This window comes from Colletotrichum scovillei (genome assembly GCF_011075155.1).
Source record: "Colletotrichum scovillei strain TJNH1 chromosome Unknown Contig00004, whole genome shotgun sequence".
In the NCBI taxonomy this organism is placed as follows: domain Eukaryota; kingdom Fungi; phylum Ascomycota; class Sordariomycetes; order Glomerellales; family Glomerellaceae; genus Colletotrichum; species Colletotrichum scovillei.
Genome location: NW_023336262.1, coordinates 2,780,087 through 2,792,758, shown reverse-complemented (window position 1 = coordinate 2,792,758; position 12,672 = coordinate 2,780,087). Strand labels below are relative to the sequence as shown.

Here is a 12,672-nt window from a genome sequence, read left to right as displayed (position 1 = left end):
GGTAAAGCACATCATAACAGACTATTTTATTTCTCAAGCGAGTGTTGAGGCGCAGACTCTCGTCGGTCTGTAGGGCCTGTGTACAGTTTTGCTATCGGTTCTACAAAAGACATGAAACATCACGTTCATCTTCAAGACGTCTGGAACAACAATGCCCTTTGAATCAACCATCATCTAGTCCAATGCAGACGGATCTTCTCTAGCCACTTCTCAATCCCAATGTGTTCTCTTCCGAATACCACAACACCTGTATCAACGACATCAGTATCAACAACATTAGTGACAACGATCCCTGCATCCTTGACTTGATCTATGGTTACCGTAGAGAGATTTTCTCTTGGTTTCTTTGTTGATATATATTGGAGCCCCTCGTAAGGTGTGTTATCCTTCCGAATACGTGCATGGCCAGGACTAGTACAGCTGGACCATGGTGAGGACTCAGTGCACCAGAAAGTCCTAGGACCTAATTGACAGCCATTCCTGAGGGAATTTGTGCTGATTTTTGCTGTCTTAGAGAGCGCTAAGAGACATTGCATGTGAGCTGCTAGGTAGTATCTCTGTGCTGGAAGCGTACAACAAGTCGAACACATTGGAATCGAGGGTGGAATTAGCGGCTCTATGGCACTCCCGAGTTTTGCGCAAACTCCAACAACGTCAACGTGTTTTACGATAGCTTTCCAAGAGCTAACCAGGCTCTCTGAGCCGGATGCGTCAACCTCTCGTAACGCGCTCCCTTGGAAAGGGGTATCGATGATTGCCATTAGCTCTGTCGCGAGAATAGTATTGTTTCTTGGTTCTTCCCTCGTTTCGGCTGTCTGAGTAAGAGACGCATGTATCCGCAAGAAAAGCTGGCGTAATGTTTCCGTGTCGGGTTCTCCGAGTGTTCCCAGCACAACCACGTCTCCCTTCATCTCGATGGCATCTAGCACCGCTCGATGGCCATCATGTGCTGGTTTTGCAAACGGTATGGGGTTCTTCTTGCGAGATTGTTTGTTGACGTCCATCCAGTACATGTGACAGAGGTGTAGTATCAAGCTGAGTATCGGGACGAGCCATGCTTGCTTAGTTTCTGCGTCGATGATGAGTGCGACTCTTCGCCGGCATGCATGCAGTGACTGCCTGTATTGTTGCGTCGGCTCAAATCTTTGCACATTAGAAATGAACGCAAAGGTTGCCATGCCTTGCGGGGCGAAGCTGATGGGGCCAGCAGAGAAAACCATCTGGCCACCGCCTTCAACTCCCGTCTGGTGGAGTGTCCTGGGACGTTCGACAGTTTGGCTCCAGGTCATGCTTGTCGTTCCAAGAAGCTTTTCAGTTCCAAGTAGTACATGTGCTTCCTCAAACCAGCCGATAAAACATTTTGAGCCTTGGAATTCTGCCTTATCCTGGAACGTTTGTGAAGTCCCTTGTATCGGCAGTTTAGATGGTTCTATAAAACCACCCATGGGATCTTCAACAGCCTCAAAATGCCATTGAATACTCTTCGAGCTTGTACACCGCTCAACCGGAATGAGTGCCGTGGCAAAGCCAAGCAAGACAATTCCTTTGTTCAGCGAGTGGTAGTTTTCTACTGCAGCAAGGTGAACCATCATATCGAATGACATTTCAAGGCCCTTCCCCCAGTCTCGTAGGATGAAACACGAAGCTATAACGCCAGTGTCAAAGAGTTTCGTCCAGCAGAAGGAAGACCAAGGGGAAGCAACGGGATGCCATTCTTCTAGTGGGCGAAGTGAGCTGCCAAGCTCATGGGATAAGCTAGTCGACCAGAATAGCCTTGGACTGGTGCTTGTAGGTGTTGATGGAGTCGGTCGCATGGCTGTACTGATCCACGTCATAGCCGCGATGACTTCTCTTGCTTCATGGCCATAGGTATTAAATCGAACCTCTATTTCTCGCGTCGTTGAATTTTGTACAAGAAATCCATCCATGTCAAAGTGTTTTGCGGTAGGATCTTTGTGTTGCAGGAGATCCGAGGATATCATCTCCCCAAATCGAAGTTGTCTGATTCCAATGCTCATGATTCGTAGTGCAATTGAGCCGGCGTAACGCCATCGCCTGTGCAGGAAATCGGAGCATGTGGAGCATTCGAATGTTTCCCCTGCACCAGTCAGAACGATGAACCCTGACAACAAGTCAAGAACGTCACTTCCATCTGAAGGCAGTGATTTTCGTCGCATTTTCTCATAGACTGCAGGGATTTCCCATTGGAAGCGAAGGCTTCGGCGAGCATTTTCGTTTAAATATGCCTCGCCGAGCCACGTCTGGAACAGGTCGTTGCGGCTTCTCTTCAATGCAGCGCCTGCACCATAGCGGTCAGGGCCATGGCCTCCTTTCAACGCAGCCTTAAAGGCGTTGCCATACTGGCCACTCGGTGGATCGAAGTCTGCGTCTTCTCCGAAACTACCCGCTGCCATGCTGGCGCGATCTTGTCTTGCTACAGCCCGGAGAGCGTTGCCATACTCACCGCGCTGTTCGTTGACATCGTGATCGTTCCTTGTGGTTATCATCGCGATCTTTGTCATGGTCGTGTCATGATTCATAGGGCCGCGCTTCCCTAAAAAGAAGTAGGTACACAAAGTCAGAGAGTGATATTGTAGGCGGGCTTGCACACTGACCTTTGCCTAACAACCCGCTGGGTATATTATCAGCATCCAATGCCCGCGGTGACACAAAGCGCAGAAGCTCCGTTGTGTAAGCAGCCGCGACCATCGCTGCGAATCCTCGCCATTTTTTGTTCCTCTGTGCTTCATTGTAGTCGCAGATACCACGGATCACTAAGCATGGAAAATCGTTTGATAAATCAGCTGCCTCCGTCTCGTAGCAAAGGATGTTTGTGTTCTTTGCCAGTTGATCTCTCATGGTGGCATTGTCCATGATCTGGGTTGAGCTCGCAATAAGTCCATAGTGGATCTGAGACTTGTCTTTCGGCGTCTCCTTCACAGGATAAGTCGAATTCTCTCTGGACTCGCCACTATATTCGTCAGCTGAGGTTGGATGAAGAATGCTTGATCCAGGAGGCTTGTCGCTGTGTGAATTGGGCCGCGCATAATCTTGTAGGTAACCCCGCTTTGCTGACGCTTCTTCGATTCTCCTCTCAAGTTGAAGATATTTGAGTCCATATTGACGTTCGAGGGTGGAGACAGCTGCTTGTAGAGCGACCGGCGGTTGATTCACAGGCATCGTTTGCTCGAAGGAAGCGTCCTGGCTTTGAGTCGGTCTGTTGAAACTATACTGGACAATGCCACCTTCACCTCGAACAGAACTGCCTACCACAACATCGCCAAGTCGTACATCGTGCTCGGGGCTGGGCACACCGCTACCGATGCCAACCATCAACCCAATACGCACATGCGGAAAGCTGTTCAGCATACGCTTAGCCACTACCGCTGATGAACCTGGTTTGTTCCCCCCGTTAAGTGAGACGGCAATAACGACGTTATGGCGCGCAATCTTGCCCAGAGCATAGACAATATCGCCACTGTCGTGATGTGCAATTTCAGGAGGGCTTTGGTACGTCTCGTCAAGAAAAGCTTTCGCCGCGATAAACTCGATCAGGAGACCGCATATCCAGCCGACAGTGTATTCTTTAGGATCATCCATTGTTGAGTCTTAGTTAATAGTGATGGTAATGACTATTGGGTGGTATGGTGGTATACGAGAGCGTATAATTGGGAGAAGGCTAAAGTGAGGATAGTGAGGATAGTGAGGATAGTGAGGATAGTGAGGATAGTGAGGATAGTGAGGATAGTGAGGAAATAGAAGAACAATGTGAAATGAAAGGCCGAGTACGTCTTTAGTTGGGTTAGCCATCTCTTTTGCTTTCTCTCCCCACGAGATTGGGCTTTAACTGTGCAACGTGGGTGTTGGCAACTTGGCACAGCAGCACGCAGCAGGCTGGGTCTTGGGCTGAATTACTTGGCACATTACATGCAGAACTGACCAATCGGAGGGAATGGCCGTGTAAGAAGTGGTGTGTGTAAAGCAGACGTTCAGCTGACAGCAACACAGACTTACCTGATGATGAGGGGTGTATTCTAGACACCACCTGGGCAAATTTTGTCTCCTAATCCTGCGTAAAGGAGAGCCTGATCAGCCGGAATGTAAATTATTTGGAGAAAGGCATGCCGTACGGACTTTGAATCTAGCGTGATTCGCAGAAAACAATCCATAAACCTACTTTATTGGCCGAGAGTTCTACTCTGCCTCAAAATCAGCCCAGCTGAACAAGGCAAACTGCTAGGCAGAAACACCAAGACCAGCAGCAGCCTCCACGGTCGTGGGACCCTCCGCCAACTTCTCCTTGACCTCCCTCGCAACAGCCAACGCATCATCCAGTGTATCAAGAAGGTCCTGCACATCCTCCAATCCAGCAGAAATACGCACAGTCTCCTCCAAGATGCCATACGACCGATGGAACGCCGCCTCGTCGGGGTCCTTACCGAACGCGAGCGTGTTATACGCCAAGCAGAGCGTGCGGTGCGCACCGAGATGAGGGCCCGGGTAAAACGCCAACCGGTCATAGAAGGCGCGCGCAGCGTCTACGGAGTCAAAGTCGACGCTCAGTAGACAGCCCGCGCCCGGCTCAGGAAGCTCCGGTGTCGATTTACGGAGGAAGGACTTGTAGGTCTCGTAGTCTGGAAGAACGGAGGGGTAGAGGACTTTCACGACTCCTGATCCAGGGTTCTTGGAGGCTTCGGCGTGGAGATGAGCGGCCATGGCGGCGGCGTTGCGGTTCAGGATCGCGGTGCGCGGAAGGTAGTCTTCCGAGTTGGAGAGGAGGACCTCTGCATCGCCGATGAAGAGCTCATTGTGATGGGTTTTGGACCAGAGGGGGTGGAGGTGGGAATAGTGTGGTGAGAGCGGGTTGAGGACGATACTGCCGCCCATGACGTTTGCGTAGCCTGAGAAGGACTTTGTGAGCGAGGAGATCAGGATGTCGGATTGGGGCAGGATGTCGATGTTGCTGAAGGAACCGACTGTGTCATCGAGCACGAGGATGAAGTTGTGCTTTTGAGACTATCAAGAGGTGTTAACAAGGTATGCCGATCCCTGATTTCTCATGATTTGGTCACTTACAAGCTTTCTGATACGATTGATATCAGTGCTGGCTAGTAGAGGGTTGTTGGGGAACTCGGCGATGACATAGCTCACGTCCCTACCAGAAGCCGTTTCTGCATCGAGCCAAGACTCAAACTCGTCGACACCCTTTTTGTCGACAGGACCGAAGTGCTTGTAGCCCTGTGGCGAGGAGTCTTGGAGGTAGTGAACGGTACTATGGAAGGCGATGCCTAGGATCACGACGCTGCCGGGCCGGTACTCGAGCAGGGTTCTATGGGCGGCGAAGATGGCGGCCATACCCGTGGGGTACAAAAACACGTCTCTGGCCTCGGCTTTCACCTGGTCCGGATCGATCGCGGCCCGGTGAAGGAGCCCAATGATACGTTCCCTCAGCTTTCCGTGTGCCTCGCCCTCGGGTAGATACTCTGTCGGCGGCGAGGAGTCTCCCGCGCCTTCGAACTCGACCTCTTTCAAGGACTCAATGTCCTCCAGGAGCTTCTCTGCCAGACGGATCGAGACGCCTATGCCCGGGTTTTGCCAGGCGCCGATGACGCCAGGGGTCTTGGGCATCGGGTAGGTGACGAGGTAGAGGCGCACATCGCCGACATCTACACACCGGTAGCCCAGGTCGTCGTCTGTCAGGACGTGCTGCTTCCGGTGAGGGTGAAGAGCGTGGGCGCGGACGGTGGCGAAGGAGGCCGGGGAGGTGAAGAAGAGTGCTCCGTGGCCTTCGGGGGTTTTGATCTTTGCGCAGATGGCCATGAGTGCCTTGTTTACTTGTGTCAGCTACATTATTAAAATTGGTGGGTTATTTGCATCTATAGTCTAGAGTGGTATTGTTCATCCAAGGGGTCTTAAGGAAGAACAAGACTGACCTTGGAGACGGGCCCGAAGGGTCCAAATCTCGGATATATGTGTACAACACGAGCCATGGTGGCCCGATCTCCCTCCCGAAACTTGATTGCATTTTCCCAACCGGGTGCGTAGGTGGTAATTCCATACTGCGTCTCAGGGGGCACGCAGTGCCCGAATTCAGCATTGGGCTTGAGTACGGGCATTGTTGAAGCGTATTTTAAGGTGAGTATTTGATAGATCCTTTTGTAAAGAAACGACAGGCTGGGTGTAAATGATAAAGTCTTGGAACCTGATAATTTGATATCTCCGCGGGCTCACGACCGTTGGACCATTTGAGGATTCCGACGTCTTTATCAATGAGACCCCGCGTCTAGCGTGGCCCCAAGGAGGAGCTGGAGAGCTTCGTGAGGGGCAGCTAAGACAAAGTGGAACTCGTTTCTCGCCAAAACTTGTCTCACTCTTTCGCGGTACAGCCACTCGGAGTTATGAGCCTCTCAGCTTCTCGGGCGATTCGCATGTAAGCCCTATGCCGATTTCGAGCTGAACATGATCCTGCAAGTTCGATCCTTCGTAGTTCTCCGATTGCGATTTGAGATTCTCCGCGACTCCCTTGTGCTTATTTTCTCTAAGGTTTCTGGCAGGATAAGCACTTCGTGGTTTCCAATGACATGGAGATGGGACTTGCTTTAATAGGCAAGCTTGGTCAATCCTTATTTGATAGAGTTGAGTGATGTGGCATACACGATGCGTTGGATTTACGTGAGATGTAGGCAACTAATGATGTTGCATGAGTCTTGAGCCACGAGCTTTGAGTGTGCTTCTGTCAACGATGCCGTTGGCGACAACAATGTCGATTGTGGCATATCGAACGATATTGTTCAATACCACATAGGCTGAGAATTCACTCACTCAGTGTCATATCGCAAGTTCTTTCGGTCTGCAATTTCTTACAAAGCACGTGTCCAATACTTGGGACACTATCATTCCCTCTTATCAATAATAAGCTTCACCACAGCTTGAGTAAGTAGGCTAGGTACACGAAGATCCGCTCTTGAGTCAATATGTTGTGACACGTAGTGCTAAGGGCTTGCCTTATACCTCCCGAAGAGTCATTCATCATAATGTCCAGTGCATAACAATACGAGTTGTTGAAGCATTGATATTCCACGTAACTTGGCCAAATGTCATATCATTTCACCTAGATTGTATGGTATACTGGCGTACAGAGGCGAGTAACACAAGGTCAACATTCACACATGAATACGATCTGGCCCCTGCAAGTTTTCGCTTCGGGTAGGTGACCTCACCTTCTCCCTCACTGTACACTACGCACCTTGATGGACTCTCATCTGATGTCTGCCGCCCTCATTATAGGCGCCAAAGACGGTTGAGCTGTCAACAAGCACCGTCCGTTGTAGTCGATGGCCGAGCGGTATGATTCTGGCAAAGAACATATGTTGGCTCACGGTCCTACATAATGCCATGGATAGCTTGTTTTTTTTTTTCCGTACAAAGGTCGCGGGTTCGAGCCAACATCGTTCCGCCGGACTGCTTTTGCAGCCGCGTAAGATATCGACTTACTCGAGCTTTGCATGACCGGCATCACATATTGGGCTGCGCTGTAGCATTCTGAAGCCCGGCAAACTCAAGCCAGCATGACGAGCATGAGACAGCCAAGCACTCACATTTGTTGTCAATTATGCCGATGGAGGCCTCGCAGGCACGACGCGGTATAAACGTTTGTTGTCGGATTTTCGCTCACAATCTAAGTCACGCCGGTGAAATTTGCCGCCCGCGACTTTTATCCACCCGAGTCCGCGCTTGTGTCGGCAAAGCTGTGATCGGATCCTACGGGCTGGGCCTCCGTCACGAGATGACCCCGGAGCTGGGATGACCACCAAGCCAGACTCATGGCAAACTTATGCGGCATGACTAATTTCCTCGCTCGACCATGTGATCAGGGAACCCTCGTCTGATAGCTCCTTGTGATTAACGACTGTGATATATTCAAGCAAGAATTGTTTACGTGGCATGAGTGAAACAAAGTCCCATGAATGAGCCAAAGCATGAAATGTAGCCAAGTGAGACGGTCTGATGAATGGCTGTACCTTTGGCAAGCTCCCGTGGAGGGACAGGAAAGGCGAGAAGACATCTTAATCTTCAAATAAGTTCAGAGACTCAGTCTACCGGACGCAGCATCTTCGCCGTGTAGGAAGTAGACGTCAGCGATTGGTCCCAGCGACGGAAGAAGCGCACGGGAAGAACAGACGTCCCTTGGCTACCGAAGATATGTAAGAATAAGACGACTTCAACGAACGGACGAAAGCTTATCTCAACGATGTTCAACGATATTTCCACGTGACAGCGCCAGAATCCCAGTACTGTTGCTAAGTGGACATACGTCAGGGTGGTCAGGGGTCGTGAGGTCGGGCGGTCTGGAAGCCCAGATGCCAAGAATACCAATCCCAATCCCCAATTGCCCCCAAATCTGCCCCACTCTCAGGAGGTGACGGGACCGTCCAAAATAATGCCACGCCAACACTTCCCTACCTTAGCTGACCCTAGCAGCAGTGCGTGAACGCAGGACAGGTTTCGAAACCACCATCCACCAACCACCACCACACGTTGTCACTCTTTTTCCCTCTCTCTCGTTGTCCTTGGTGTAGCCGCAGCCCTCGTCACTTTGCATTGACAAACCTTCATAGGTACCTTATTCATTCCCACCCCTCCCGAACTAGCCGCTTGCCGCCCGCCAAACCCGCGCCTACCTCGCCATCTTATAGCCCCCGTCATCATGCACTCCTTTGCGCCCCGTCTGCTCTCCCGAGCTTCTTCTTCCCCAATCCGCTCTTCTAATATCCTCACTTCCACTTCTCGCTCTTCTCTTCGTCTTCAACAGCGACTCCCGGCGCATCGCTTCTACTCCTCTGAACCCCCTAAGAAATCCTCGGGCGTCAAGTTCTGGCCCTTCCTCGTTGTTGTCGGTGCCGGTAGCTTTGCTTACAAGCTCCTCGTCGATCAAAGAGCAGGTAAGCTATCTTTGTCTAACCCTGATACCCCCCAAAGCAGCTTTTTGGGGCCCCCGACAACATCTAGTCGCTCTCGTCCATATGAGGAGCACAGAAACGATGTTCCAATTCTTTCAGTAGCTTAACCAAGCTGTGCAACCACGAGACAGAGACTCGACTGACAAAAACACCCACAGAAATGGCCTCCCTCCCCGCCCCCGAGGCAAAGCAAGGTCTCCCCGCCCCAACAAAGTCGACCCCGACCTTCTCCCCCGCCGACGTGACCGTCCTTTTCGTCCTCGGCGGCCCCGGCGCCGGCAAGGGAACCCAGTGCGCCCGCCTCGTCTCCGACTACGGCTTCACCCACCTCTCGGCCGGCGACCTCCTCCGCGCTGAGCAAGACCGCCCCGGGTCCCAGTTCGGCCAGCTCATCAAGGACTACATCAAGGACGGCCTCATCGTGCCCATGGAAGTCACCGTCCAGCTGCTTGAGAACGCCATGACGGAGACGATCAAGAACAACCCGGGCAGCAAGGCCCGCTTCCTCATCGACGGCTTCCCCCGCAAGATGGACCAGGCCGTCAAGTTCGAGGAGGCCGTCTGCCCCGCCAAGCTCGTCTTGTTCTACGACTGCCCCGAGGACGTCATGGAGAGCCGCCTGCTCGAGCGCGGCAAGACGAGCGGTCGCGCTGACGATAACGCCGAGAGCATCCGCAAGCGCTTCCGCACCTTTGTCGAGACGAGCATGCCCGTCGTGGACTACTTTGAAAAGGAGGGCCGCGTCGTCAAGCTCGATGCTACGCCTTCGCCGCAGGATGTGTACAGCAAGACGCGCTCCGAGCTCTCCAAGCGCTTGGGCATCTGAGTTTTGGGGGCTGAGGAGAAATCGATTTCGGTGCTCTGCGACAGAGTTGCGGGTTGCAGCTTAGATCGAATGGCGGGGGGACTACGCGCACCTATGCTGGTTAAACAGTTTGGCCTGCGTTTCTCCTAGGTTCGCTCACGCCTTGGCCATGGTGGGAGACCCCAGTCTTTTTCCATGCCGCATGGCTGAAAGTGAACATCAGACTTGGGGATGAGGAAAAAAGGGCAAAACAAATTCAATGCTAGAGAGGGAAGCGGTAGAGAAGGGTCAGCTCGATTTTGGCATAGACTCCTAGAAGAAGGGCCTTTCGCCATGTGTGTGTGTGCTTGTATAAGAAGTTCCGGAGTCGAAAAAAAGATTCCTTTTTCTCTTTTGTTGTTTGTCTATTGTATATCTAGACATGTACTATCGAGTTTCTTCAATCCGAATCCTCATAAAAAAAAAACAGAAGTATTCAATATGAAATGCCGACCCAAGCTCTCTGACCCTCGCCTCGTGATGATCCTATGACATGCTTCCATGACATACCTGGATGATATGCCTATATGGTTTGTCTTAGATGCATCCCGAACTTTGCATGTAGCTGGCTATTAGTCTATCATAGTTCACCCGAAAATCAAATAGCAAGGCCAAGTCAAGGCAAAGAGGGGGAGAAGAAAAGGCATCTGTATCGTAAATCTCTTCGTTACGCCGGATTCATTCGGGGGACTCCCTAAACAAGTAAATAAAAGAAAAAAGGCCATTTGCTTTTTCTTTCTTCCCGCAATGCAGCAAGCCCGCCATATTTCCCACGCGAAGACCCTCAAAAGCTCTAAAGGTATAGAAGTTCCTCGCGCGGCCCGTGAAAGTCCCCGTCCCCCCTTTGTTCTTTTTCCTCTCCCCGCCGTAATTACATAAAAACACGAACGGAGCTTCTTCCTCTCTTCCTAGATTCCCCTCATGCTTTTTCGTGTCCTCTTTTGCCGCAAAAATACGGTTCTTGCTTCCTCATCTTATTTTGATAACCCGCAAGTCGTGCATGAAGGGAAGGGGGGATCCTTCAAAGCCGTACATAGGAGGGGGCGAAAAGGCCAAACTAAGCAAAAGGCAAGTTTCCTCATCAACAGACCAAGATTCATGCCTCTCCCTTAATCATCATCCTCCGTCCGCTCCTTGGGCTCGCGCGGCTCTCTGGGCTCCCTAGGCTCACGGGGTTCCCTGGGCTCTCTGGGCTCGCGCTGCTGGTTGTTGTCGCGACGTCCCTGGCCCCTCTGCTGACGGCCGCCCTCGCGACCGCCCTCGCCGCCGCCCTGCTGCTTGCGCTCCGCCTCCTGCGCCTCGCGCTCCTTCTGCGCCTTGGCGTTGGCCTGCTCCTTGCGGATGACGTCGTGCAGGTTCGTGAACGTGCCCTTCCACGAGTCGAGGCGGGTGGCGAGCTCCTGCCATTGCCGCGTGCCGAAGACGCGGTAGGTGACCTTGTGGACGAGGAAGACCTGGTCCTGCTGGGAGAGCTTGCCCTCGACGAGGCCGGCGCGGATCACGTCAATGGCCCACATCTCGACCTCCTCGGCGGGGACCTGGAGGGCCTTTGCGACGGCGGCGTACTCGATGCGGCGCGAGGTCGTCTGGGCGGCGAGGGAGGCGAAGGTGAGGAGGCGGATCTTGCGGTGGAGCTTGTCGTGGTCGAGGTCCTCCTTCTCGACGAAGCCAGAGTGCTCGTCGTTGAAGTCGTTGTAGTCCTCGAGGTCCTGCTCGGCGAAGACGTCGAGGAGCTGGGAGTAGATGGGGTGGGTTTCGGAGAGGTTCTGGACCGAGGGTATGCTGCGGATGTCCGTGAAGAGGTAGTGTGTGTTAGACAGGAGGGCGTCGCGGACCGCGCGGAGGGATAGTCTCTGGGCGTCCTCGGAGCCAATCTCCTCCTTGTCGTCGGCGTCAAAGGTGCGCAGGGCCTTGAGAATGTACTCGTAGCTCTCCCTATTGAAGTGGGGCACATGCTGTCAGCAAATCTGATGTTCTCATCCAAACAGTCTCGGGATATCGTTTAAAAAAAACTCACTCTTCCTTGCCAGCCTCCTTGGCAACCTCGGCAATCTCCTCGTACATCTGTCTCTGGAACTCCTCGCCGGTGGCCCACTCCTCGAACCAGCTGGGGAGGTGCTTCAGGTAGGGCTGAACGGCATCGTACATGGCGTGCGACTTGAGGAAGCGCAGGATGGCCATGAAGACGTTGAAGCGGATCGGGTTCTCGGGCGCGATGAGGTTGAAGACGGTGCTGAGGGCGTTGAGGCTCAGGCCGACGCCGTTGACGGGGCTCGAGGCGATGGGCTTGCTGAAGGCGCTGCACAGGGCGGGCAGGTGCTTCTTGGGCTCCTCGGACTGCAGGACGAGGTGGACCATCAGGTTCGAGGCGGCCGTGAACTCCTTCTCGGGCACCGAAGACAGCGCCGCCGACTTGGCCACCAGCTTGCTCAGGACCTCCTCCTTCTTGGCCTCGTTCTCGACAAGGGGCTTGATCTCGTCGGCGATGTGGAGGTACTCGGCCATCTCGCGGGCCAGCTCCTGGAAGGAACCATCGACGAACAGCAGCTGCGGCTGCGCCTGTTGTTGCTTCGCTCCCGCCGCCATGATTGTTTCCGATGTGGTGTTCGGGATTTTTGGGAGGGTCGACGACGAAGAGAGGGGGTGGGTGGGTTTCGAGGTCGGTGGTTTATGCGGTTGATCGGGGGGTTGGAGAGAAAAACCAAAAAGAGGAGGTTCTAAACCCGGGAAAAACCAGACGGCCGAAAGTGTGAGAAAGACAGAGAGAGGGGGCGTGTCGTTTGAGAAAACGGAGACAGGGGGTCGGTCTGTCGTGCGGTGAGTCCAACTGCTTCGATTTGCGAAGGCCGACTCGTTCTGCGTCGTCGT

At 52.9% G+C, this 12,672-nt stretch overlaps 4 protein-coding genes across 4 annotated transcripts; 1 reads left to right on the top strand and 3 right to left on the bottom strand.

Moving 5' to 3' along the window:
• Window positions 1-60: 60 nt before the first annotated feature.
• On the bottom strand, window positions 61-3,707 carry HER10_EVM0004137 (uncharacterized protein). The gene is made up of 2 exons (XM_035473789.1): window positions 2,616-3,707; window positions 61-2,554 (listed from the first exon to the last, which is right to left on the bottom strand). Exons 1-2 carry the CDS (start codon window positions 3,598-3,600, stop codon window positions 171-173), a joined length of 3,369 nt encoding a protein of 1,122 aa, XP_035334854.1. The 5' UTR covers window positions 3,601-3,707; the 3' UTR covers window positions 61-170.
• A 23-nt stretch (window positions 3,708-3,730) lies between these two features.
• HER10_EVM0007513 (cystathionine gamma-synthase) lies at window positions 3,731-6,253 on the bottom strand. The gene is made up of 3 exons (XM_035483040.1): window positions 5,934-6,253; window positions 5,077-5,826; window positions 3,731-5,016 (listed from the first exon to the last, which is right to left on the bottom strand). The coding sequence occupies exons 1-3, from the start codon at window positions 6,114-6,116 to the stop codon at window positions 4,237-4,239; spliced, it is 1,713 nt and encodes a 570-aa protein (XP_035335092.1). The 5' UTR covers window positions 6,117-6,253; the 3' UTR covers window positions 3,731-4,236.
• A 2,195-nt stretch (window positions 6,254-8,448) lies between these two features.
• On the top strand, window positions 8,449-10,257 carry HER10_EVM0002237 (UMP-CMP kinase). The gene is made up of 2 exons (XM_035471958.1): window positions 8,449-8,942; window positions 9,119-10,257. The coding sequence occupies exons 1-2, from the start codon at window positions 8,708-8,710 to the stop codon at window positions 9,784-9,786; spliced, it is 903 nt and encodes a 300-aa protein (XP_035334704.1). The 5' UTR covers window positions 8,449-8,707; the 3' UTR covers window positions 9,787-10,257.
• A 217-nt stretch (window positions 10,258-10,474) lies between these two features.
• Window positions 10,475-12,667, bottom strand: HER10_EVM0004602 (PCI domain-containing protein). Its single transcript, XM_035474238.1, has 2 exons — window positions 11,822-12,667; window positions 10,475-11,739 (listed from the first exon to the last, which is right to left on the bottom strand). The coding sequence occupies exons 1-2, from the start codon at window positions 12,388-12,390 to the stop codon at window positions 10,914-10,916; spliced, it is 1,395 nt and encodes a 464-aa protein (XP_035334883.1). The 5' UTR covers window positions 12,391-12,667; the 3' UTR covers window positions 10,475-10,913.
• Between the last annotated feature and the right edge of the window lie 5 nt (window positions 12,668-12,672).

Coding starts and splice junctions, on each gene's coding strand:
- HER10_EVM0002237 (XM_035471958.1), top strand. CDS start 8,708: ATGCACTCCTTTGCGCCCCGTCTGCTCTCCCGAGCTTCTTCTTCCCCA. Junction 8,943..9,118: donor CCTCGTCGATCAAAGAGCAG/GTAAGCTATCTT, acceptor AAACACCCACAG/AAATGGCCTCCCTCCCCGCC.
- HER10_EVM0007513 (XM_035483040.1), bottom strand. CDS start 6,116: ATGCCCGTACTCAAGCCCAATGCTGAATTCGGGCACTGCGTGCCCCCT. Junction 5,827..5,933: donor CCTTCGGGCCCGTCTCCAAG/GTCAGTCTTGTT, acceptor CAAGTAAACAAG/GCACTCATGGCCATCTGCGC. Junction 5,017..5,076: donor TCAATCGTATCAGAAAGCTT/GTAAGTGACCAA, acceptor ACCTCTTGATAG/TCTCAAAAGCACAACTTCAT.
- HER10_EVM0004602 (XM_035474238.1), bottom strand. CDS start 12,390: ATGGCGGCGGGAGCGAAGCAACAACAGGCGCAGCCGCAGCTGCTGTTC. Junction 11,740..11,821: donor AAGGAGGCTGGCAAGGAAGA/GTGAGTTTTTTT, acceptor CCACTTCAATAG/GGAGAGCTACGAGTACATTC.
- HER10_EVM0004137 (XM_035473789.1), bottom strand. CDS start 3,600: ATGGATGATCCTAAAGAATACACTGTCGGCTGGATATGCGGTCTCCTG. Junction 2,555..2,615: donor CAGCGGGTTGTTAGGCAAAG/GTCAGTGTGCAA, acceptor ACTTCTTTTTAG/GGAAGCGCGGCCCTATGAAT.